Source organism: Salarias fasciatus, chromosome 10 (assembly GCF_902148845.1).
Source record: "Salarias fasciatus chromosome 10, fSalaFa1.1, whole genome shotgun sequence".
In the NCBI taxonomy this organism is placed as follows: domain Eukaryota; kingdom Metazoa; phylum Chordata; class Actinopteri; order Blenniiformes; family Blenniidae; genus Salarias; species Salarias fasciatus.
In genome coordinates, this window is record NC_043754.1 from 11,146,432 (window position 1) to 11,173,748 (window position 27,317).

Below are 27,317 nucleotides of genomic sequence, written 5' to 3' on the forward strand. Positions count from 1 at the left end.
ATGAGGAGGGAATGTTCACTATCGCTGCCTACTACGACTACGACTACCGCAGCTTGATTCAGTGCTCACTCAGAGAAAGGTACAATCAGAAAAAAAAATGGCACTCACTCACTCACTCATTCCTCAGATCTGTGGATTGCATCCCCCTCCTCTGGAACCTGTCACACATCTACAATTCACAACAACGTGTTTTATATGGGAAAGTCATATAAGACACAGAAACACTAGAACCGAACGATGACCGAGCAGCATCTTAAATACAGAAGGAGAGGCGGGGGATGAGGCAGGTGGGTGAGGAGCACAGTTGGTGGTCAGAGCCTCGTTGGACATCAGCACAGTTGTTGGAAACTCAGTGTGTTGTATATTCCTGGAAGCCAAAAACTTCTGTTGGCTTTTAATGCAAACACGTGTTTTTGAAGGCAAATAATGAGGGCAAGTTTTTTTTTTTTTTGTTTTTTGTTTTTTAATTTCTAGCTTGTAAATTTTACTCATCATCAGTGATTTTTCCATTTCCACTGTTTGGCTATCAGAGAGTGGATCCTAATTTACCAGGTTTAGGGACGTGGATGCTCGGAGCACTGTGGAACCGGACCTCTGCGGTAATGCAGGGGAACGACGATCACGATCTATTTTTTTTCTTGAAGCTGTGTCTTAGAAAGTTCATAACTCTTTGATTGTATATGCAGGGATGCAGGGTTGTAAATGCTGATTTGAATTACACAACCATGTGTCCCAAACACAGCTGAACAGGAAACGCGTTCCTCCTGAATCCGATAAGACAGACGCATCACCGACTGACGATGCAGAACAGTTTTGGCTGGTTAAATATTGTAGATAAAGTTGAATACTCTGTTATTTTAAGCAGAAATAAGTAAACAACCGAAAGAAAACAGTCTTCAGTGATTACTGCCTGAAAAAAAAAAGAATTTTCCTGCTAATAAATTCAAAGAGATCACTGAAGGGTATTTAAAGCTGGCGTTAAGTTATGAGAAATTATTCCTGACTTTGTTCCCCCTGTAGCTGCACCCCGACACACGTTCACACACAAGCACACACACACACACACACACACACACACACACACGCTCACACAGCCTAAATGGCCTCGTGATGTGACGCTCTGCAGAGGAGCAGCGGAGCCGGAGTCATGCAGGTGAAGGATGGGTCCAGAGTCACTCTCTCGCGTCGGCTGGTCTCTGCAGGTTGCAGGTGTGGCCTGTTCGCGCTCGGCGAAAGGGCGAGAAGAAAGCAAGCCGAGCCTGAAGCGGAGCGTCGGAGGAGTCACAGTTTTGAGTTTTGCTCTTCTTCTTCTTCTTTGATCCAGCAGGTTATTCCAGAAAGAGCGCACACCGTCTTTTCAATTTATTCACCCTTTTTTTTTTCTCTCTCTCTCTTTTAGTTTTGGTAACGACTGCCCCCGAACCGAGACGTATGACACAAAGAGAAGTGCACAGTTTGAAGACGCACGCGCACGCTCTCTCTCGCTCTTTCTCACACACACACACACACACACGCACACACCCGCCCACACACTCAAGCATACTTGTGATAGACTGCTCTACATGTACAGAGTGCTGGAGAAGTAAACGAGGAGACAAGGTCTTTTTTCAGCAGCGCGGGCTGATAGGCTGCGAGGCCAGATGTCCCTCCTCCTACATATGAGGCCGGGGGGTCGTTAGTCTTTGTGCTGTCGCCGTAAGTCACACACAAGCCCCTCCTGTGCTGTCACTGTCACATCACCCACCGTCAACTCATCCAAGCCCCTGCTGCCACGAGCGCACATTTTCACAGGCAGGGCTTCATCCACGGGTGCGGACAGCCGGCACACCCTAGCGACTGCTGTTCTTTATGGCTTCCTTCGCAGCTACAATCAGAGGCGTCAGGCTGGATAGAGGCTTTGCCAGCTTGAGGAAGGAGTGCTGCAGAGGAAAACGAAATAAAAAAAAAAGTCCATCAGGAGCTGACAGGTGTGTCAGATATATGGATATAAAAAAAATAAATGTATAAATAAGCATAACGTGACGAGTGGCAATTTGTTTCCTGTTGAAATAAACGTGTGTTTGGCGTCTGTTTTACCTGAAGCAGCTCCTTGGCGGAGCCTCTGCGGTCCACATCCATCTCCAGACAGCGGTTGAGGAAGTCTCTGAACACTGATGACAGTCTCTCCGGGTTTTGTAGTTCTGGAGTCCCATTGGTTGCTATCAGGTAAAGCGCCTAGAAAGAAGAGCCGGCTTTCTGAATATTTGCGTCTGAATGCGTGATTCCCTCAGTGACTCACACCCCTCCGTACCCGGGCTGCATTCTGAGTCTTACCCTGAGCGGATTCTCATTCAGGTAAGGCGGTTCTCCCTCCACCATCTCTATCGCCATTATTCCCAGAGACCAGATGTCCACTTTCGGCCCATAAGCCTTCCGAGTGACCACCTCCGGCGCCATCCAGTAAGGCGTTCCCACCATCGTGCTGCGCTTGTTCTGCTCGGGAGTGATCTGGGCGCAGAAGCCGAAGTCGGCTGCAGAGAGAAGTGGAGACGTTTCAACAATAATTCGCCAATATAACCTTATCATTAACAAAGCTCCTGTTCAGTTTTTCTGAAATGTAACGACCAAAAACATGAAGTCTTACTGAGCTTGACGGATCCGTCCATACCCAGGAGGATGTTGTCACTTTTTATATCTCTGTGGATCACCTGGTTGGAGTGTAGGAAGTCCAAAGCTTGAAGACACTACAAAAAAGAACAATTGCTTAAAACACGGTTGATTTTATGCTGAGTTCACATGAACTATAAGCAGTATTACTTCTTGACTGCAGGAGAAATTCCCACCTGAATGTGAGGGTCACCCCATCACAGCCACCTGTGAGGAGGGCGGCACTGCTGATGTCTGAACTTGGCTCCTTACCTCTCTGCAGACCGCAGCGATCTGGCCCTCGTCCATGCAGGTCTCAGTCACTACATCTGTCAACGAGCCTCCGGCCAAATACTCCATCACCACCCACAGCTCATCTCCGACCAAATAACTAGTCAACGTGAGGGAGACGGGAAAAGCAAAGACATGAAAACGGGAGTTCTATTATTCACAGAGTTGAAAGAAACAACTGCACCCACCTAAACTGAATGTCATAATCTACTGTGTGTTTTACAACAGTAGGGGGCAGTAATGGGCTTTAAGATCAAAGCAGACACCAACGTGAGAGGAAAAAGAAGAAGATGGAGCAGTGGAGCTGAGAAGGAGGCTGAGCCGATCCCTCAATGTCATCCCCGCGGTGTCATCTTAAACTACTATTTTACTATTTTAATCTGTTATAACCCACAAAAATACTTGGATTGTATGGTTTTGGACAGAAAGAAGTGAGAATCTAAAGTGATTGTGTTGCATCAGGTTGACGCTTTGTGCAAAATGTGACTCCACTTTTAAAAACTGACCTGTCCAGGTAGTTGACTATGTTGGAGTTTTTGTTTTCCCTCATCACCAGGATCTCATTGATGATCAGCTCTTTCTTGGGCTGCTGCTGCAGGTTCATCTGTTTAATGGCCACCTGAGGAACGTAGAGGAAATAACTGTGCTTTAGAGTGGATGTACCATCATGGCCATACTGGGAAATAAACTCATGTGGACAAAACAAAAAAAAAACAAAAAAACAAAAAGAGAGAAGAAGAAGGAGCATAAAATCTAATGTGGATTACCTCTTGACCAGTCGCGATGTCGATGGCAGTGTACACAGTGCCGGACGCTCTGATGGAACATAAGAGGAGAATTACATCAATAATGCAACATTTAATAGTTTTTAAATTACCCATAAGCACTGAAATCATTAAGGAAAAAGCTCTAAAACTTAAAACTGGGCACGTAAAGTAGTTGCAGTTTAATTTTAAACTTGCTTTAATGACATTTACTGTACACTCATGTCTAAAAAATATCTCTTTTAATAAACTGTAGCCTAAAATTTTCCTACAATATTTTTATTCTTGAAATTACTCATCAAAAATTATAACAAGATAAAGACAAGCTGTGAAAAGTCAACAATAGATCAGCCTGAGTTTATTGATTATCAATCAGACAGCAGAAACAAGGCCTGTTGAAGCAGAATAGAAACAATCTGGCAGATTTAAAGGAGACTGTGTGACGGGATCACATGCAGGTTTGAAGATAATCTTAAGCTAAACTTAACTCTCTATGTTACGGGATTTTAAATCACAGTGACAGAGTTCAAGACTTTCAGATACTCTCATTTATATTTATCTGCGATGAACACAAACTGTCCGGTTTAAAGGAGCTGGTCTCGGGAATGCTGTGCTGCCGATCTGTCCTTATTTGGAATTGTAAGTCATGATGCTGAAACTTCATCTTCGGTGAATTTAGGTCTTGTTTTCCCTCTCGTCCTTGCTCCTGCTGTCAGCTACACCTGTGCACTGTCTGAGGTGATGAATAATGAAGCAGTTAAGAGGACAATAGTGAGAGCAAACAAAGACCGTCGAGTCTTTTTTTGGTTCGTGAGGATTGTGGATGAGTAGAGCTGAAGGAAAAGAAATGTCCTTAAATCCAGAAAGAGGAGCGGAGAAGGAGAGAGAGAGAGAGAGAATTGGCTGGGATAATCTTTTCAGGATACACATCTCATTTCCTCTTATTTTTCTCCGAGTCATTCAGGCTAACCCTCCCTCCGCCCGTGTCTTCCTAAAGTGGTCACTCCAGCTCCACGTCTCCTGCAGAGACGGGCTCGGCCTCCTCAAATTGCTCTATTTCAATAACCGCGCGAGCCGGTCGATGATCGCAGAAAAACTTACCCCTGTCCTATTTTCTCGAAGCGTGTGTACTTCTTCTTGGGATCCCCCACACTCACGATACTCCCTGAGTCAGAGAGGGAAACAGATAAATAATGACCGTCCTTTACAGTATGTGGGCGCACCGTGTCGGGGCGGCCGTCACACATGCACAAAAACACACAGAAAGCCTTTCTGCAGAGCCTTTTCTGCCTTTGTTCTCCAGATATGCCGTGGTTTGTTTGTAGTGCAGCCACTCTGAGAACACGCTTCTCTACTCTGCGGCTCGCTCTGGTATTTCAAGCTGGAGTCATCCTGCAGAGACAGAGGCCTCTAGAAAACCATTTCATCTTCGTCTTTTCTTTTCTTTTTTTTTTTTTTTCCACATTAGAGCTCCCTGATCTTTTGTTTTCTTCTGAATTCAGGGAACTGGTGCACTCGATGTGAAATGTGGAAAGCAGCCACTGGAAACCAAACACCCAGCCTGTCTTTTGAATTAGCGCAGAGTGAGTGAGTGACTCGGCCCACATACACACAGACCGACACGGACACGAATCAAGAATCGAGTTCAGAACACAGAGGCCACAACCTCAGCTAATCACTTAGAATTCAGTGTTTTACTCTAAAGAATAATAATGATAAAAAGTGTTGCTGTTCTGCACCAAATTCACTGAAAGCAGAGTGGAGATATATTTGGAGACATGGAAAAATACAATAAGAGAAAGTATGCAGCCCTGAAGACACGTACTGAGTCTTTCCAGAATCTCTTCATCTGTCATTTTGGATTTCTTCCTCTGCCGGTCAGTGTGGCGGTACATTGTGTTGGACGTGTTCTCCGGTTGGACCTGAGACTCTGGGGGAGTTAGAACCTCTTTCACGGGGGTCGGAGGCTTTGGTGGGTCCATGACGGAGCGTGTGTAGATCTGCAAACGGGAAAAAACAGAAAATAGAAATCGAGGATATGTGGAAGCGGAGGTCTGACAGCAGCTGGAGAATGATGTTTCTACTCACAGACTTAGTGTGTTCGGGCCGAGGCGCGATGACCGGGGGCAGCTCGTCATCGTCATCCTCATCTTCTTCCTCCTCCTCCTCTTCCTCCTCCTCCTCATCCTCCTCCTCGGACACGGGCGGGGCAATAGGGGGTTCTGTCGACGACGTTTTGGCACCCTGCTGGGAGGACACGTCAGTGAGTTTGGATGCATGTGGAACGTGAAGTGAGGTGATGTGCACATCCGCAAACTTTTCCACAAATTCAACACACACAAAAAAACATTATTTTCTCTCTTTTGATGTGCTGTCACCTGCTGAAAATGATCTGTAAACCCCAACCCAGCCATGAGCAGTCTGATCAGTTGAGGTTGTGAAACATGCACAAACTGGTGAATTAGTTAGTAATCACAACATATTAATCTTCCACATTCTCATCGGAGTCATCTTGTGATAGGTATTAAAATAAAAAGCATTAGCTGCAATGATATTCTAAAAAAAGAAAATACCTGCAAAATGGGTTTATTGTCAGGAAAAACTGTTAGGAGCAAAGGAAAGCGTTATGAGCTGCGTGAAGAGAGAAGGGTGGGGGGGTGGAGGGGGGGTTCAGTGCAGCTTATCTGGAGGCTCTGAAGCTGTGGGGTCTGGTAAGGTGTGTCAGACTGAAAGTTTAAGCGACTGTTATCTTTAACTGCGCTATCAGATCCAACGTACTGCAATGCCGCAGCGCGCAATATGACACCGAAGTGCAGAAATCCTGTTGATATGGACGATACCTCGTCCGTCAGTCATATTTATTATGGCTTAAAGCTCGGCCTTTTCCCCTCAGACGTCCAAAACTCTGCTTGCCTTGGATCGTCTTCCTCTTATGGAATGGAAACACTTCATCTATTTCCAGTCTCGTCATGCATAAATGAAGCGGTGCAGCTTAGTTCTAGTGATTAAAGGGAGAAGGGTCTGGCTGGAGAACTGTCCCAGTCCTTCATTTAGAAACACTGGGCCTCTGACCCGCTCCAAAGGAGGGCTGGGCCAAGACTGCAGTGCAGAAAGGAGTGTCTGGCGAACTGGAAGCAGTGAGCTGTTAGCGAGTTAGGGTGTGTGTGTGTGTGTGTGTGTGTGTGTGTGTGTGTGTGTGTGTGTGTGTGTGTGTGTGTGTTTTTATTTGAAAGAGCCATGCGGTAATGTCTACAATGGTGATGGAGCTCCAGGCACATCATTGGCAACGTGAATCAGATTGTTAGGAATATGAACTCATACATGCAGTTTTGACAGTCATCACAAGCCTCTGTGGCGCGCGCCACCACCCTGCGATCGCAGACACGGTCCATTCAAAAAGAAAGATCAGGAGGTGCTCTTGCTGTTTATCACAAAACACATCTGTAACATCAACAAATAGATCCAAACATGCCCCCCATGAAATTTCAGTACAGAGAGTGATGATGCCTCTAAAAATGAATATATTTGTAGGCATTTTGCATCAGTCAGATAGTATAATCAATATTAGGAGGTCAAATAGCTGAATTTAGCTTCAAGGCCAATGCAGAGATACATTATGTGGAAAGTAATATGGAGGAGTTACCTTGTCAAATAATGCGCTGCAGGTTCTAAGGCTGACAGGAGGCCCAGATGACAGCAGTCGGTTCTGAATGTGAAGGTTGAAAATGGGAGGATTTACTCAAAACAAACCCACACAGAGTGTCAGACTACGTGAACTACGGGGGGAGGGTGGGGTGGGGGCAGAGGGACGCTGCTGAGGGCTGGACAAGGAGTCCAGAAACCATCCCCTAACACAAAACAGAAGACTGGCTCCAGCTGCTCCAGATGTTATCCAGAAGCTTCAGCAGCTCTTAACATCTTTCTTGAGTAAATTCATTCAGTCTATCATTTTTCATATTAAAAAGTAGAGTCTGGTTAATCTCACGAATCTGACAGCACTCTAAACTTTGTATCCGCGGCCTGTTTCCATTGAATAGTTAACTAATTATTAAACTAGAAACTACCAACACTCCCTCTGTTCAAAACATGTCAGGCTTATCGACCTGATCTGAGGCACGGATCTCACTGGGCTGCAACACCAGACTGCAGGGAAATATGCAAACTAGCAACCATTTTAACTCAGAATCTCACTGGATCGGTATATTCCATTGTTGCACAAATGCAGCAACGACGTGGCACTAACTGAACGACATTTTTAAAATTTGGAAAAAAAATTAATTTTCGGTGCTCTTGGATGTCATTTCAAAAATCCAGATTTTTTTTTCAGCAGACATCAAACAGCTGGATCTCATCAATTTCAGGTGATATATTGAAAGATCCTGCAACTCAGGGAAGGGAATTGGAAAAATAACCAGATGTTTTGATACATTTTAGGAACATTTTTGCAGATTCTCAATCCTCAGTTTGTTTCAGCTCGGTGAGGTTGAAGCATTGTGGCGACCCGCAGGTGTAAAAGGAACAAGCTTGTTTTCACTGGTTCAAACAACCACTGTAGGTGCAGCAGGGGTTAAAATTGTGCCAAATAAAATGTGAACCAAATGATGAGCTGGAAGGGAAAAACCAGACATCCACTGAGACAGAAGCTTAAAGAAACTTCTACTCCACTTCGAAATCAACACTCGCTTCTTGTTTCAAACAAGTTAACTATTATTCAACTGCTTTTATTAGAACAAAGTAATAAACATCATGTTGTGGATTGTGTGAGCACACCTAAACTTAGCAAAGAAAATAGAAAATGTCTCCCTTAAAATCACTCACAGAAAAATATAAATATTGAAACCTGTCACAGCCATGCTGGATTCTGCTAGATCTGCACTGTCAAACCATCGTGTGTTGAAAGGTGAGCAGTCTGACACTCAGGCAGTACAGTTAAACACTGAGCCGCCTGACAAGTGAAAACTAGTGTGAAATGACGATACAGTGACTGAACTGGTTGTTAAACAGGACAAACCTCCTGATGTGTTACAAGATGACGGAAAAGACCGAGTCCCTGTTCATTTCCAGAAGCACTGAATGAGCATCAGAATCAACTGCATGTGCTGTCGCTCTAAATTACTTTTATCACCCTCATTTATGTTTATAACGTAAGAATGATTGGTGGCATTTATTTATTTTATTACAGAGACTCCTAACATATTAAAGCAAACTGCAATCTGCAAAAACTCCCATTAAAGAGTGACTTTCTGGTGACTTATATCAGGATGTAAGTGATTGTCTCTACTGCCAACGTCTGCAAGTCTGAATAAATGCAGAGCTGATGCCGTGGTGAGGAACAACTGTGACGCACTGCCTCAATGGAAACTCAAAGAGATCAGAAATGGATCTGAATGGTTCACTATAATTGCTCATTTTTTGAACATCTAACTAAAACGTCTATGGAAACTGTTGCAACAGTGACAACAGGACACGCTGAGAAATTCCACCGAGTGATGCATGTTGAGGTGGAAGTCAGTTCCTGATAGTAAACAGTCGACAAGATCAAAAATATTTACCTGAACTACACGTTAGCTCTAAAAAAAAACAAGATAGCTCATGAACGGTCGCGTTCCTCTCAGAACTGCGGCTGTTTTTTTTGCGTTGGATCCGTTGTTGGCATCCTTCCTGTACTTCTGTCTGATTAAGACAGTGCGGCGCAATCTTAGGGTAAAATCTGCTGCAGCGCTGCCAATAGCTGAGTCACCTCTGCATGCTGTGGACCGCTGTGACAGTCCATCACCGCCATGCTCTCGGATGCCCTCGCTGGACCCACGCAACCTTTCACGGTGACTGCCCCACCCGTTCGCCCTTCACTGGCATCTCGCACTCTCTCAAGCAAAAAAAAAAAAAAAAAGCCCGCCGCACGGAGCCGTCCCGCTGCAGTTTGCCCCGGGGCGGCGAATCCCACTGAACGGACTTAGATTCCACTTCTTCACCCAGTGAGCGCGGGCCAAGGCATTCAAAGCATAGATTACTCTGGTCAAAGCCAGGAATGAGGTCAACTCAGCAGGAGTCCTCCGACATGCAGCCCAGCCTCGAGTGAAGCCCGTCTTTGGGTATTTCAAAATCTGGTTAAGTAGATTGGAAAAATAAACAATGAGCCGCAGTCGCCGTTAACTGTGCAGGCGCCGCAAAACTCCTTGGCATGTATGGAAAATTGGGGGAGTTATGTTACATAGAGTGAGGCTGGAGAGGGGGACGTATAGTTCAGCCATTAGGCTGCTTAAAAAGTGCCTGAAAGTAATGCAGTCTACTCCAGAAACTCCTTGAAAGTCTCGGCGAGAGCAAATTGAGAGAGATTCACTGTGATGTAGACGACCACGTAGTGCATAACTTACCTGTGAAATATTCACATCCCTTTATAAATCATGAGGAAATGCATTCATCCCCATACATTACTAGTTTCTAATGCAACAAAATATTGCAAAGAAAGTCTCACTGGCTGAAGACCAGACTTGTGTTTGAAACTGAACCATAACAAACAGACAAGAGAGGGACAATAAACAGTAAATGAATAATAGAAAATAACAATAATGATATTTTAAAGAGACCAACACTAATGAAAGAACGTTAAGACATAGATGGACTTACCAGAGTGTTTGCTGCTATGTACCCATGTGCTGACTTATCTGAAATAGAGGGAAATCATTCTTATTGACTCAGAACACTGAAAATCTCTCTTGTTTATTTCATTTTGAGGACGGATGCTTTATTTCATCGTCGGCTTTCGCAGCCGTACCTCCCGAGGTGAAGCTCATGTATTTCTGGTTGTTTACGGTTTCTTTGGAGTCGTAGAACTTTAGGACATCCAACACTGCCTGTGGGTTTTTCTTCTGCTCCAGCTTTGTGATGTTGGATGTCTGTAGGAGCCGCGCCCACTGCTCCGGTATACCCTGCACAGACACACAGAAGGAACACGCTGAACGCCATCCAACCAAACTTCATCTGAGGAAAGTGCTTCGTCACCAATAAATGGATATGTTCAGTCTCAAAATGCTTTACATTGTTCATCATGTTTGCATTTGAGCAGTTCACTGTCTTGCTCAAGGACACTTTGGCACATGAGCCAGGGATCGAAACGGTCAACAGCCTGATCCGAACCCTCCACAAATAAATCTTTAACCGCTTCACAATCTGCGGTTGGCGATCTGATGCAGTCATGAACTCAGCCTTCGCCAATGTAATGACGTCAAGTTTCATTCACTAAAACCAGAAAGACTTTAATTTCATAATCTGTGTGTGTTTTGGAGATGTAATTCGCAGAGATGATCTCAGAGTTTTTATGTAATGATCCACATTGCTCATGTATTTCAATGGGGTGGCCAAAATACACAACTTCCATGGAGAGAAAAATGTTTTGTTGATAAGAGAAAAAACTATTATTGTCTGATTTTTGTTTTATTTTTTCTGAATTGGATGTCTGAATTTTTCAAGCTAGAAAAGCTACATTCTAAAGGAAAACTGCACACCGTCACATGTGTGCACACCGTCACATGTCAATCTGTATGAGCCAATTACTCCAAATTACTTGCTGACTGACCTGAAGGCCTCGTCCTCCACAAACAGTGCACTGTGCTGGTTCTAAATCGAGACCATTCTAATTTTCTTTCTGATGGACACGTTATAAAATTTTGCAAATGTCCATAAGGAGCACATATTTAAATCTATATTTCAGACACAGTAAGGATGTGACACATGATTTTAGGCCAAGTGAGTCAGAGCAGTTGCACTCAGCTCCAGCTGTCACTTTCACTATTGCTTGATAAATCTATCTTTAATTGGATCAATACAAAGCATTAAAGCAAGATGTAAGCATGCCTGGACCACCTTAAGTGGTTAAAACATAAAATATACCAATTAATAATTAAAAGAGGAAGCGCTGATTGAGCCACGCGTTAGACCACCTGCCACTATAACAGCAAAGGTTTCTGAATGCAGCAGTGCTCTGGACTTCAGTGACCTTCACTTGAAATCTTTAAAATAGAGCCAAAAGTTGTTGTTGTTTTTGTTTGTTCTTTTTATGGAGGTATATGCTAATCATCAAGGTTCTTCCAGGTCATCCTCGTGAACTGGCAAACATTTCTGAACTTACATCATCAGAATGCAGCCGCAGAGCCTGCTGAGCAGAACTGGTGACATTAGGTGGTTAAAAATATACTTGGAGGGAGATAAAGTGGTAAGTCAACAGTAGTCTATTCTTCGAGAGAACCAGACACACAAGCGAAAGTCTCTTTTTTTTTTTTTTTTTTTGATGCTTTTTTAATAGGGGTTCTGTGTTTCACACAGCTTATCAAATGAGCGAGCCTCCACTGTCGCTGAGATCATGGTTTCTGTGCATTTGGGAGTCGATGAAACCAGGAAATACTTCTGTTAAATCATTAGTGCTACTATTGGTGTGTGTGTGTTTTTTTCCACTGCTGTGTGCATCCTGATGATAACTGAAGAAGATCTCACTGAGGATAATTCACATACAGTGTGTGTGAAATAATATTCTGCACTCTAAATGCAATGAAGCTATGAAGTGTTTACAGAAAGAATAACATCCAGATAACTCACGACATTGATTCATGACAATTAAAAAGGGCCTCTGATTCATTATAGAGCTGAAAAATTGTTTAAATATGAAATACTTTTAAAGATTTGTTGAGGTATAAGTGTTGTGCAAGTGTATAAACAAGACCACTGCTGTGTGAATCAGTCAAAAAAAAAACTAAAATTTAGCTTACAAACTGTTAATAAGGGAATGAAATGAAAGTCTAAACCTTGTTTCATGGTTTTGTGCTCTGTCTGTGAGCTCGAGTGAGAACATCCAGAGCAAAGTGAAAGTGCAGCTGAAATGTAATTTCTGGAGAAACACTAAAGGAATCCGCTGCCGGTTTCATCTGACAGGGAAGATAGGCCGATTGTCATTCAAAGCACTTGTATTACCAACTTCGTGCGCAGGAAAATAAGGTATTATTTGACTGTGACACCTCAGGGAATTGTGATTTCAGAAATACGTGCCTGGGAGTTTTTTCTCCTCTCAGCTGGGAGGTGGATTTTAGAAGCACGCCCGTCCTGATTTATATTCCTTACTGTCGAGTGAAAGGGATACTCACTGTGAATTCTCCTGTTACAGCATCAAAGCCAACATGAATGGTGTGTTCAAAGTCAGAGGGTAGGGATATCTCAGGACGCTCCTTCTCCTTCTTCTTGTTTGCTGCAGGAGATTAAAAGAAAAAAAAAAAAAATCAAAGTCATTCCAGACTGATTTGTCATGTTTTCATACACTGGGAAGTGATGAACCGATGGATCGATATGGCGCAGAGTATGAGGGCGACATGTGGATACTCACTCTTGTCTCCCCCGGGGAAGATGGAGCGCAGGCGGACCTTCTTGTTTTTCTCTTCTGGAGCCATTGGAAGCGGTTTGGATGCGTGATTCACTGATGAAGAGTCTCGGGAACTACTGTTCATTCTCAAGGGGGGGGCTGGTGGTTTCTCTTCAATATCGACACTATCAGACATCTTTAGTAGCACTCACAATGTCCTAAAAAAGGCAGAACGAGAGAAAGAAATGGTTCTGTCAATACGGAGGTCAACTTCGAGCAGCAGAGGTCTCGGTCTTGCTCAGATTGCTTTTTAGATGCAGTATGAAAGAAAACATATATATACTTTTCTATGGTGCTCGCCGTAACTATAAAATAATCTATAAAACGTCAAGAAAAGTGGACCATAATACTTTCCAACAGCTGAAGGTATTCTCATTTCAATAATTTAAGCCCAAAAGGGAGAAGATTTACAGTGAGACAAGCAGCAAACCATTTTCTGTAGTGCATTAGCCAACTGATGGGGGGCAGGGGCCGATCTGAGCTGAGTATGGGGAAAGGAAAACACCGGCGGAAGATTTAGAGCGAACACTTCACCCAATGCACATGCTCCAAGCGAGTCGAGTTAAACAGCTGTATGTCTGTCCTACTTTTATGATGTCGTGTATGATTTTTCTCCAGCAGATAAATAAGTATTTAGATTTGAAAGAAACACAAAAAAGATCAATATAGAAGCTGCAAATCTCTCTGAAATCTAAATGCAGGGCACTCCGAACCAAGTCGGATGTCTGCTGGATCTGTTCAGCTGTGAAACCGTAACCAGGAATTGATTCAGAGAGAATCTGGCAACCCTAAACGTTTCCATCACTCATCCTTTTCCTCTTCCATCTATCCATCTCACTACCATGTTAGACTCCTCCACTGCCTCACCCTGAGGCCAAGCCCATCATGTGATGTGCGGTACAGCCATCCCAGAAAAGCGGGCCATCCAGGCCGACCCCTCAGCAGCGGAGACCTACATTAGCAAACAAAGACGCTCTCCTCGACCGACGCGCAGCGCACGCCGCCTCGGACGATCTACACATTTACACGTCCTCGCAGTGACTCACTCTGTGCAAGCCTTTCCTTTACGGGATAAAATGTGATAGGTTACAGCATATTGTTTGTTAACGTTCCAAAAGAATAAATGAATCACATTAGCAGAAAAATGTAACCTGATAAGAAGCCACGACTTAATCGGATGAGGCTCCAGTAACAGAATTATTACACGAGGTCTCCGTGCATTCCCTTCTGCCGCACCGCATTTGGCAGTCAAACTTGTCTCCTTGTGAGACAGATTTGTCCGTAATGCGTCCTTTTCCTCAAAAACTTCAGTGTGCAGGACTAAAGAGCCCAAACCAAAAATTGATCTTTTGGCACGATAGTACATTTGAGTAAAAGTGCAACGACTGTAACTTTATAGCATGTGAGTAAAAGAAAAAATTAAAGCAATAAAATAATAAGCAATTTAGCATCCAAACTCACTGCTACACTTGATATTACTACACTGTTTATGTATTTAATTCATTGCTCTCAAAGATGTTGGCAGCTGTGGGTTTAATATATCACACCTAATTAGATAAGTGAAATCTGATTTCCAAAGTAAAGGAGCAGATGTTCCTGCAATGCGACAGGTTTCTTTCTTTATTGTGTGACTGAGTGGGGCTGCACAGTGGCGTCTGCGTTCGCACTCCGGCCTCACCTCCACAAGAGAAGAGTTTTCCTGCTCTCCCACAAATGTGTTTTTCATTTCCTGGGTATTCCGGTCTCCGATCCCTGCTTGTGAGTGTGAGTGTGTGTGATTTCTTTTACACTGTCTTCCCCCCATAATCAGCTGGACTCGGCTCTCAGTAACACGGTGTAGACGGTGGACGGTGTAATTGGATCTCTTTAGAGTTTCAATCTGCTTTTGATGCAGGGAAATATCTCTCAGATCAAGCATAGGGAAAGAAAACATCTTCAACATGATCCAGATGAATTAGACAGCGTTGTCCATACACAAAGAATTGCACTGTGAGTCATTCAATTAAATAAATGCTTCAGCAGTGACTGCTGGGAATGATTTCTATCAGACACAAACACCAAACCCAGTGCAAACAGCTCACTGTAGATGGAATGCATACATTTACCAGAGATGTAGCGCAATAAATGGTTAATAAAGTTGTAATCTAAAAGGAAAACGGTCAAAACTGTTCGTTGTGACACATGGATGTTAAAAAAAAAAACATGCAAAAGTACTGGTTATATTATTTTAATCTGAAGATAGAGTCATCATTTCTGACCGTTAGGTTCAATAAGTTTAGGTTTGATTCCAGTATATTCCATTTAATATTTATTCCATACATAACTCTTTTTTCCTGAGGTGTTTCCTGGAGTTTCTAAAACGCAACGGTGCAGAGGGTTCGCTGTGCCGGCATTCAATCTTTACTGAATGAGATCCACGTGAGGCGAGCCTCCGAGTGACAGCAGAAAACAGGTTTGCTCGGGTTGGAGTTTAGGTGTGTCACCGAAAACAAAACCTGGCAAAACTGCTGTTTACAAAGTAAATTCATGATGTTGACATAGAGAAAAACAGATGGGAGCAGCAGACAAGGAGCCAAGAGGTCGATGGATATCATGAAAGTCACCTGACACAACGAGTCTGCTCTCAGCGGAAGGATCGCAGATTTTATGCACCAAGATAACTTGAAACTGTATCAGCAGGCCTCAGTGTGTGTTAAACTGAGCTTTTAGGACAAGGGTGTCAAACATAAGGCCTGCAGGCCACTAAACGTTCCATTGCAATCTACTGGACAGCCTCACTGAGTGTAAAAATTACACAAAAAATAACTAAATTGTGGTTAAATGTTTTGATCAATGTTCATTAATTTGTAAGTTGTGTTGTTTCAGTAAGTGTAGAGAAGAAAACACAACACTGAGAACCAGCTAGGGTTATCTAGCATTAGCGCTGAAGGCATAATGTGAAGGTTATCTGTAGAAAAGTGATGGGCTTTCCCTAAAATTCATCTGAAGAGAAACACTGCGGCAGACAAGACTGAAGACATTTCAGTGGATTGAACCAGTGCAGCACGGTCATTTCGAATGCGCCACAATTCAAAGAAAGACACAAGCAGTAAATCAGAATTTAAAAAAAGAAAATAAGAAAAAAGTGGTATTGTGAAACAAAATGGTATAATATTAATATTTGAGTTGTTTTTGTTTGTTTGTGCACAGTGTGATTTCATTCATTTACTGTTCCAGCTCTCTCTGCTTCAAATGGGGTGATTTGTCCTCAAACGAAACGACTTTGAAACCTCTGATTTAACACATAAAGACCTGGAAGATCATGTATACAAATCTCCACAGAGAATCGGATGTAATACACGCACAGTAGAAATGTTGATCCTGTTTTGAAAAGAGGATTTAAAACATTGTGACTGAAAAGGTGAGGAAAAGATGAATCTTTAGCAGGTTCAGGAAAGCAAACGAAGAGCTCCGGCAGAAAAAGATGCATGCAAGGTTTCAAAGTGTTCAGCAGTTATTGAGTTTCAGTTTCCATCATGCTGTAAATGACTTCAAATGCTTTTCAAAGTTTCATCACCCTGTCAGTTATGGATCACTGCTGAATGTCTCTTTATTAGTTTCACTGTGAAGACAACTCGCGCCATCAGCTCGAATAACTTCTCAACAAATCATAATAAATGTTGCAGTTATTTAGCCTGTCAAAAAAAAAAAAAAGACAATCAGTGTAATAGCTTCAGTGATTCAACTTCACACAGGGACATTCTGCTCTTACACACTGGGCTGCATAATCCCTCACATGCACGTCCAACTTCTCTGGCATTCATTACAAAGACACACACAAATGCTTCTGTCCTGTTGAGGCTAATGCAGCTGAGACCGATGCCTCCGTTAATCCATTAACATAATCTTATGAACAGCGTTACTTAACACGCGATGTAATATTGCTTTTACACTCACGGCGGCGGTGGATTCAGAACATGAGCACCTGGGACTAAAGGTGGATTTTTAAGAAGAAAGACGAGGAAATAAATTAGAAGACTAAAACATCAAAGTGACAGAATCCTTTAAGCCTGATATTAACTTTTTCTGGTACTTTCTGGACTTTGGCGTAGAGTGTGTGTTTGCTACACCAAAGCAGATTCAGACATAAATGTTAAATATGTTAAAATTAAAGTGAAGCAAGGCTGCAAACTTCAGCTGAAAGTAAAACTCACCTGATTAGCTCACAAGTAGCACTTTACATTGTTCCAATTTGTCTTCAAAACATTTATTTTCAATTCAGTGCTCATATTCCCTTTTTACTGTTCTTTCCTCTCAAAAATGACAGAATGGCATGCTGGGAAAACATTCTGCAGCTCTGGTTTCATCACAAATCATATCCTGGAAGCTGCAAAAGCAAGAAATGACCTCATGCTCATTACTATGAAGACTGGAGTGAACCTTTGTTTTTGGAGACGAGTGTTTATGAATAAGTGATGGAAAACTTCTCACAGGTCTACGTGTCTGCGTCGGGAAGCCGCAGCAGCGAAGAGGGAAACAGAGAAAACGGAATGATTTTGACATGATGGATATCAAACCGTGGTCAAGCGTGACTCGGTGACTGAGGCTTGGCTAATCGCCGTCCTGCTGGGCGGTCCGATAGCGGAGGATGGCAGATTCATGAAGGCCCAGACATCACCGACTCCTCACTCACATAAAACACTGACCTATTTACTGTGCAGACTGAAAGCCAGTCACTGAGCGCACTGTCCCTGGAAAAAAAAAAAAAAAAAAAAAAGGCAGCTCCTATTTCTAAAACACACACAGGCTACTCTCTAAAACGTTATAAATCAAGTGCAGGTCTGTCTTTGCCTGACACCAGAGTTCCTCGTCTCAGGCAGAACTTCCAGCAGCGGACGAGTAAAGACGGACTCCTCCGAGGCTCCTGTCGTCTCACTTTATGACGGCGAAGACTGCGGCGGTAAATATTGATCTCCAAAATGCAAAGTTATCTTAAATCAAACCTCAGATTCCTTCAGTTTCACTTGTTTTGATTTTTCGGGAGTAAAACAGAAAGGTACAAGTGTCTATAAAAAAAACACACACACACACGCAGACAAAACCAGACACGCCAGCTCTTCTGAGATTTTACTGGAGATGTTTTCACATTTTCTCTTCCATAAAATATTAATCTATCCATGAAGAGCAGGCATTTTCTCTGCTCTTTCAAACATTAATGCTGAATTTGAATGGCTAACACAGGAAGAGGCTCTAATCTTGAGCCCATGGCAGCCCAGTAATGGCCCCGCAGTGGGGGGAGGGCTCCATAAGCTTGGCTCTCCATGCCCCTGATTAGGACACGGTCTCTGTTTGACTTGGCTTTAGCTTTGGCTGTGCTTCTTTGAAGGATGCTGATTACTTGGATGGGACAGACAGCTAGAGGACATTCAAAGGATGAGGGGGAAGGAGGAGGGATACTCCAAAGCTGCAGTTCTCCATTGTTATCTTCTCCATCTCACTGATGTCTGTACAGGATTTCGACTCGGCGCAGCTGAGTGTTTTGCTCGCACACAGATTCAAAAAGAGGAGTCCACTTTATTTGGCCAAGCTTTACACAACAGACACAGACGTCAACACAAGGAAACCCAGAAACACACAACACAATGGAGACACTTCAGTCAGACACCAAAACAGTGCAAGACGATAACATACAGAAGTGAACATTTCACAAAGTTGTCACAACAACGGCACTACCGCCACGCAGCATCTACCTCAAACTACAATTAGAGGCCGTTTTCTTTTTTTTTTTCCCAAAAAATTAGAGTGATTTATGGACACAGCAGAGAAACCACGTGATCAAATATGCATCAATCCTCCAGGGAAGAAATGATCGAGAGGAGACGCAACACATCAGACGCTACAACAGCCTGGAAAACACACTTTGACTTACTTGTTGCAGGAAGACAAAATCCACTCTTGATACTGGTCTTAAATTTAAATGGGAAAGATGAATCCAAACTAACATTTTACTGATAAGATCTTATAACTACATTTATGTATCTTTTGCACCGACAAAGCCAATGCTAAGAGAAAAAAACAGTACAAAATACTACAAATATCCAGCCCCCAAAACAGCACAAGGGGTGCATATAATAATAAAGACTCCTGTTTTATCAGCTTTTATCACGGGTGGAGTTTTATGGCCTCGGGTTGCTGGGGGCTCTCATTTTATATTAACCTGAATATTTTATACAAAGCATGTATAAGATTGCAAAAGTTTGAGTCACTGATCCCAGAAAAAGCAAAAGTAAAGTGCCATCTTGTACAAGAAGTTTGCTGAAGTTCATGTTCACAGTTAACTTTCAGCTTTCAAATAAGCAAATAAAAGCCTCCTACTGGGTGAGTGGGGGTTGTAGGGTGTGGTTATATGCCCCAGCCCACCTTGATTTGTATCAATAGAGGCTCCACCTCTTTGGTTGGCCTCCTGCCACACTCGCTTGCTCTGCTGTGTATACAGGCTGTAAACGTTTTGTTCCTGAAAGGTAAAGTTGCAGATTCCTCCTTCGTTGGATCGTAGCAGGTGTTAGGTGAGGAGGCGGTGTACCGGTTCATTCAGCTCAAGCATAAACTTGGTGGAAATCCCTCCAAGTGCAAGAGTTCCTGCTTAAGTGTGATTATCAACACAAATCTATGTTCAGCGAAAGATTAATGATGCTTTGAGATGAGCGTTGTTATTTATTCTGACATACTGACTCCACTGTCCCTCGATGAAGCAGAGCGATCACATGTTTCATTGCAAGAAACAAAAAAAAACCCTAATTTTAAAAGTCGAGCTTTTATTTCCTGCTCCTATTTTTAGGGGATCCGCACGCCTTGAGGGAAAAGCCATGCACATCTTTTAATCGTGTTACTATAAAAGGCTTGTATCCGTTCATAATATGCCAACTAGAGCATGCTTGCACAGTATCAAAGGCAAACCTAAATGAATGCAATGGCTGCTCTCCCACTTCTAAAGTCCATTCACACTGACCCATTAGGTCCACCGGTGAAAGAAAAACTGCTGATTCACATAGAAAACCTAAGAGAATCGAAAGAGGTGCAAAACAAGTCTGATGAATTCTAATTAAAAAAAAAAGATAAAAAGAGAAGAAGAAACAAATCTACATTCTTTAATGTTGCACCTACACTATCACAATCCCCCTGAACAGCATCACATAACAAAACTTCAACATCCCCGATCGCTAACTTGTGATCATTAACCACAGGTCTGTATCTGTCTGCACTTAAAATGGAAAAAAAAATTGCTCAAGGAAAAGAAACCAGATTTTTAACGCTGCTTCTCAGTCTGTAACACATTTAAAAAACCACCGAGGAAGGTACTTCCAGAGCGTAGGGTTAAAACATTCTTTTTTACAACACAGACACACTTTTCATAAAGGCTGATCTTTCATCTTTCAAAGTAATAACAGACAAATATAACAACAAAATGATTGGATCCATGAGTGACAACATTAATGGTTCATTGTAGATCCTAAAGTCAGAGAATGAAAGTTGTGATGTTGCCATCATACTCATCCTCATTCATCTAGAATTTAATTAGGCGCCTGCAATGCACCTTTTGTCCAACATTGATCTTGTCTTCTGTTAATTAACACAACCCGTGTGAAGTGTGATGGTAAATACCTGCCTTATTTTCTTTTCAATAGCTAATTACCCTTTTACCTAAAGAGGATTCAGTGGTCTTACCACACAATGTACCCCAGGTTGCCTGAGTTTCTATTCAATATCCTTCTGTTCACAGGCAGCAGTATAAAGTTCCTCATATTCAAAACAAAGCAGGGAAAAAAAAAAAAAAAACAGGTTAGTCCACACTCAGGACTCGTTTAATCCCTACAGCCTACACTCTCATTTTACCAGGAATCATCCTTTCTCAAACGCCCCTGCTGGGGAGGTTTGTGTGCTTGCTCTGTCATTTAATATTTAGTTACAGTGAACCTGCCCCACTGCTGCTCCCTCATGCGGGTGGAGAGACAGACATATAGAAGTGTACGCCTTTCTCATCTGTTTGGACGTTTAAAGACATTTGTTTGCGTCTATGATTTCTTCAGTCATTTAATGAGCTGTTTTTTGTTTTTTTTTTTCATAATGACATGCCGGCAGCAGAAGTAAACAGCATTAAATGAAAGACACGAGGTAGAAACTACTATAAAAAAGTCAGAGCTGAGAAAGCTGCTGTTCAGCACGTCCTGACAGTTTGAGCTGCTCCGCATGGATGAGCGGCCAGGTGAATAAAAAAAAACGCCCTTTAATTGAAGCAGTTTACTCTGTCAGGTGGTAAATTTCCATCAGTGTAGACGACCAGCAGCATCAGTGTGATTAAAAAAAAAAACCAACAACACAGCAGCTCTGTCTGTCAAGATAACAAAAACCTTTCAAGCACATGTAGAAATTAGCCACTTCAATCTCGAGCTTTTACTCATGACTGTCTGTTTGTTTCTAACAAAAAAAAAAACAGATTTCATTCAAAGCAAATTTTTGATAGTGTTGTTTTATTTTTTTTTTTTTTGACAAAGCTCAATTACTACAGTGATCTGTTCTCCCTGACAGAGCAGGTTTACTGAAATATTAAAAGTCCTGCTTCAATCACAAATGTGCTTTGATCTCAGTTACTTCCCTTTGAGGTTTGAGCTGCATTGTACTATGCATGTTCAGAGTTTGAAGCTTGGGGGGAGGATGGGGTGGGGGATATAACCCCTCTCTAACTACGCATTCCCACGTCTGTTCAGTTATTACTACTGTACAGGGGTTTTCGATGTATTCCGGCTTCGTTGTGATTTTAACTACTACGCCATCGAGGAACTCAACGAATTAACTCTGAACTCAGAGAGCTGGCTGAATGCTGGACTTCCCGCCTTATCAAAATAGAGGGCAGGGCTTACTGTTACTCAAGGAATGAAGAGGACCGTGGGAAGCAACTTTTGACACTTCTTGATACTGTCTAAATCAACTGGGGCGCTGTGGATTGGCTGGTAGAAAGGGGTTGTCTCTCAATAAGAAGGTTGCAAGTTCCATCTCCCAATTCCAAGGATCCACATCTGTAGAACTGTCCAAGAGCAAGACGTCGAAACCCAACTTGCTCCCAATGACTGGACAGAGAGCTGCATGGCACCTAGCGCCATGGCTGAACACAGCTAATACTGCAAAGAGCTGTCAACGTCAGCTGAAAAATGCTTAACCCTCCAACTGTAGTTCATCTCCATTGCATTCATTCGTTTTAATAGTTGCTGTATTAATAACAATCAGTTAAATTTATACTAATCTTAGTTATTTCGCAATATGGCAGGAAATGACTGCTGTTAGCACCTCTGAACTAAAAAGAACGACACTGAAGTTCTTCTCTTCACCTGAGGAGAATCTTGAATTCAGTTTATTAGACACACAGAAGCAGTTTGGGGGGCAATAAATTGAATTTCATAATATCAAAAGGTGATCAAAAATCTCACTCTTTGATCAAACACTGAATTATAGTCTTTCTCTGAACGCTATGCCTTTGCTTTTTGTGCACCTTCTGCGTGCTCAGGTGAGTGCCTCTCTTACCTATAGTAAGGCTGTAGTGGTGTTTTTTTCTTTTTTTTCCTTGGTTGCTGCGTTAGTGTGGCATGGGTGGGCACGTCTGAGTGCCAGCTGGAGGCAGAGAGGGGAGTGGATTCCCTCCTGCCATGCCAGCTGGTGCACCTGCCCTAGTTCAAGTTGTAAGAGTTAAAATCCACCATTGTAATAAAAATAACAGCTTGTAGACAGCGCACGCTTTTTACTATTTGCAGTAGTGTTACTAGCAAAGTATGCTGATTTACTCAGTCCTCTGTTTTTGGATCAGGTGATGAGTAGGATCCATTATTTTTCTTGAAATCAAGAGAGTGGGTGTCCACAGTGTATTTATATATTTGTCGTACCTGCTGTATGCAGCTGTCTGTTATGGCAATAGAGGGAAATTGGAATTAAAACTAAAATAAAATAATCAAAAGGTGTGCCTCTGCTCCACTTCTTTGCACAGAAAAACAACCTTTCGAGGAATATTTGTTTCAACAAGTGAACTACTGAGAGGCAGCATGTTGTCACACACAGTAGTTGCACCTCCACACAGCTGAGAAAACACACCGATAGTTTGTAGTTTCTTTGGAGGCAAAGAAACACGACATCAACTCTGCTCTTGAGGATCGGCTCTTCAGTTCGAAGGTGTTATTTACTGGTATGTGTAATTCCTTTATAACTGCAGCCACAATCCGGATTCTTTGAATGATTATTAACTTTTCTTTTTTATATTGCATGAACGATTGCCAGGATTTTTCTGTAACAATTCAGTTTTTGTCACTTTGTTTAAGTATAATCCAATTATGTTATTGACAAATCTTAATCAAGCACCAGGCATGCTGCCATTGAAGCGGAGGCCTCACAATTGCAGTTGATATGGATAGAGCAGATGTGAAGGCTAAGCCCTGCACACCCAGCGCATACAAAACAGAACAGAAAATTGGGTAATGTATAACCGAATGATTTCGCTATTACGGGAGAAACAGACACTGATAACATCTGCAATGCATCTGCAGCATCTCCGTTCCCTAAAACTCTTCCCACTTTATAGCTGTCAACATGTCACATTCCTCGGCCTGCTCATCCTCAAATATATTCCAGTTCATGTACCTTCTACGACGCTCTGCAAACTCTTGACCCAGTGAAACTGCTTAATCTCTAAACCCTCCTGCTCCTCGGCTACATTTCATCCTTTTATTCACCGCGGCCTCCTTCCATCTGGAATCATCATCTTACTGTAAAGATTTAACACCTCCTACTTTCTGGCGTCTTAAATCTCCCTCAAATATTTTCTCTCGACTGTCTCGAAGCCACGTTTGCAATTTGCGTTTGATGCATGAGCGAGAGAGAGTTTAAATAATCAGCACCGTCTATATTTATAGCGTTCACAGACAGACAACAGTTAAACACCAGACACACATACAAGTGAACCTCAGTCTAAGTAGCAACAGACATCAAGTAGGGAGATTACCGAGGGAGCTGTGTCAATGTGTCAGTGTGTGAGTGTTTCCTCTGTCTCTCTCCATCCATCTCTCTCGCTTACTCGCCCCCCCCCTCCTCCCCTTTCTGAGACAAAATGGCCAGATGGCTTCCAATCCTACATGTTAATCCACAACGCACAGACTGTAGCTGTGACACACCTACCGCCCGACTGCCTCCCCGCCTCAGAAGCCGGTGCCCTTAAACACACATATGCACACGAGGCCACGGCAGACGAGGTGTCAACACGCGTCCCAAACGATAACTCCACACAACAATGGCACCATAACTCACCCGGGCCCATTCGTCAACAGATGGAGGCCTAGTTGTATGACTTGCGAGTGTGTGTGTGTGTGTGTGGTACTATCATGTTTCAGGCAGCCCGGTTAGCAGGCTACAGGCCAAGACGAGGTTCTGTGTCCACTGCTTTTGTTAGCCGAGGTGAGGTAAGGGAAGCTGTGTGTGTTGGGTTACAGCGTCCAGTGGAAAACATGGGGAAGCCCAGAACAGCCCGCTAATACACACGGAGACAAACAGGCGGGTCCGGGGACAAAAAGCAATGTTTCGAATTGTTCGAGTGCACAAACGAAGCGCAGCCCGTATCTGCAGTTGCCGATGACCCTAAAAGATAAAAATGGAGAATGATTTATGTCAGAGAGCGGCGACATGTTGGAAACTGTTGGCTTTAATTTGGCCACAGGTTTTTTAAAGATGTTTCTGTTTGTTTTTGAAAAATTATCCAACCTTTCACAGGAATGGAGCAGACTTAGGAATAACTTTGGTCGTATTTTGTAAAATACCTGTTTATCAAATCCAGCAACAATAAAATCATGTATTGTTAAAATGTGAAATTACTTTGTGAAGCATGAAAACCATCGTCTAGTACACAGCAACCAAGCACGGGAGCAGACAGGGATTGTAGGGATTTTGTGAAGTCGTTTTAAATTCACCACAAATAAACGAGAGAGGGAAAATAGCATTAATGGCAGTTTTGGGTGTGCTGGTCCCTGACAAGTTGTGAAAACATTTACCTTCAAAGACTGGCTACTACACGTGCAAATTTTGCCTGCAGAATCTATGTTTACGCCAACAACGTACGCTGAAGGGCGCAAATCTTTACCTTTACCTTCAGTAACAAAGAACGTGGAGTGTGCATCTCAGCTCTGACTTGAGACGTTAACGGGCAACACCCTCTGCTCAGGTGTGCATGTAAGTCACACAAATAAAACAGATATGGATCTGTTGATGGTAAGACTGAGCCCACACAAAATGCAGAACTAAATCTTATAAATTTGCCTGCCGGATCTGTATCACGAAAAGTGAGATGAATATATGATGAACTTGGCACGTGGAGAGTCTAAAACTAGGAATATAAGCAATGGAGGCCGATTATCCTGATGATGGTTATGTGGATGAGTGGAACAGCAGGGTGCATTAATACCAGACACTATCACAGCATCGCAGTCTTACTGTTTCTGAGCTTTCAGCCTGTGACACTGCATTTGGATTATTGTGATTCCTTTTGTATCACTGCCGCTCGCTGTGCTGAAATGAAACAAACTATTTCCCATTATCATATCATATCGATTAACTGAATCAGACAAAGATCTTGTTTCAGGGCGCAGGTCGTGGGTATGATATTGGTCTGTTTATGTTTAGAGATGTGAGATTTTCATGGATAAAAAGTAGCAGAAACACTAAATGTTGGACGGGCCCAGTAAAAATGGATGGCAGCCATGGTGTTGGTGGTCTGAGCTGAAAGATGTGTGTTGAGGAGAAAGGGATGCATCACATCTCCGAATAACCGGCCGAGGCTCAGAGGGAGTAGCACCTTCGCTAACCCATCCCCCAATTCACCTCTACAATCATCTCGCCCTCCCTCAATCACTGACATGACTCCCGAACATCCCTCGTTCATACAGCAGCCAGACAACAGGTCTCCCATCAGGCTCTGCTGCTCTGAGGAAGACTGTGGCCGGCCGCCTCGGACAGGGACCTCTCGCTCCCTCTGCATTGGCTCGGACGCCGCAGCTGAAATGAGCAGAGGTGCAGCACACATCCAGCCGGTACCGGAGCCAACTCCACCATCCTCCTTCGCCGCTGAAGGCCGCTGAAGAAGACGAGATGGAGTAGCTCAGCTTTCAGAGGACCGGCCCCCACCCCCACTCCGATCCCCAATGAAGTCAGGTGACCAGATGTTGTATATCTCTCTGTCACTTCAGCCGCCATGAAGCCGCTACACACGTCCATGTTAACGCCGGGGCACGGCGGCACGTCTCAGCTGATCGCGTGCGTGTGGATGCGATCAGTGGAAAAAAAAAAAAAAAAAGAATGGGCAAAAAATGGAAATGAAGCCCACTTCTAACACCGAGCCCGGTCTGCCAAGGCCGTACGTGAGGCGGTGCAGAGATAACAAAAGAGCATCCATCAGCACATTAAGCATCCATCTCCTCACCATCCACTGCATACGCGGCTCAGATCCATCCCTCAGCCTCAGGTCTACAGACCCAAAATAGCATTGCTTGTTTTTTGTTCTGGTGTTGCCACTGCAGCTGCTGCATTTCTCCAGGACTGAGACACACACACACACACACACACACACATACATACACACACATGCACACACACACACTAGGCCCATACAAATGCCACCATTGATTCTAACACCTCCCCATCAATAAAGATGCTATTTGTGAGGCGCAAGGGAGTGCACAGAGAGACGATGTGATGCAGGGGATGGCATAAGATGATATTTAACATGTCCAGCCCATCTGATGCGGGCATCCATTTGCATCTTGCCTTCCCGGAGAGACTGCTGATGAAACAGCTGCCTCCTTAGCAGAACAGAATGCAGAGTGGAGCAAGGGAGAAAAAAAAAAAAAAAAAAGGCTACAAAGCACCCCTACATACACAGCTTCCCCCTCCTCCTCCTCCTCCTCTCTTCTCCTCCCTCCTCTGCCTCCCCCTTTCGCATCCCTTATTGCATACACAGAGAGGGAATTACCTGAAATATGTCTTCACATTCTCTTCCTCAGCGTTTCGCCTTTGGGCCTCCAGTTGTGGTGGATTCATCGTCGGCCGTACAGTCCTAGTGACAGTTTAAAGGCAGGATTGCCATTCTCTTGTCAGACCAGTTCCTGACCCTAAAAGCAAGCTTGTTCGGCTGGCTGGATGCTTCACTGGCTGCTCACTGTTCCCTAGCC

General features: G+C 43.3%; 1 protein-coding gene across 3 annotated transcripts; it reads right to left on the reverse strand.

Moving 5' to 3' along the window:
- Positions 1-410: 410 nt before the first annotated feature.
- Positions 411-27,317, reverse strand: LOC115396073 (serine/threonine-protein kinase PAK 3). 3 transcript variants are annotated; one of them, XM_030101837.1, is made up of 16 exons: positions 27,119-27,317; positions 13,051-13,244; positions 12,815-12,915; positions 10,456-10,609; positions 10,308-10,345; positions 7,324-7,386; positions 5,769-5,924; positions 5,506-5,680; positions 4,782-4,845; positions 3,684-3,732; positions 3,423-3,535; positions 2,899-3,016; positions 2,624-2,723; positions 2,314-2,510; positions 2,077-2,214; positions 411-1,919 (listed from the first exon to the last, which is right to left on the reverse strand). In XM_030101837.1, exons 2-16 carry the CDS (start codon positions 13,220-13,222, stop codon positions 1,830-1,832), a joined length of 1,728 nt encoding a protein of 575 aa, XP_029957697.1. In that variant the 5' UTR covers positions 13,223-13,244; positions 27,119-27,317; the 3' UTR covers positions 411-1,829. The 3 variants fall into 3 exon arrangements, with proteins under 3 accessions (XP_029957697.1, XP_029957696.1, XP_029957698.1); XM_030101836.1 differs by having other exon boundaries at positions 5,769-5,927; XM_030101838.1 differs by lacking the exon at positions 7,324-7,386.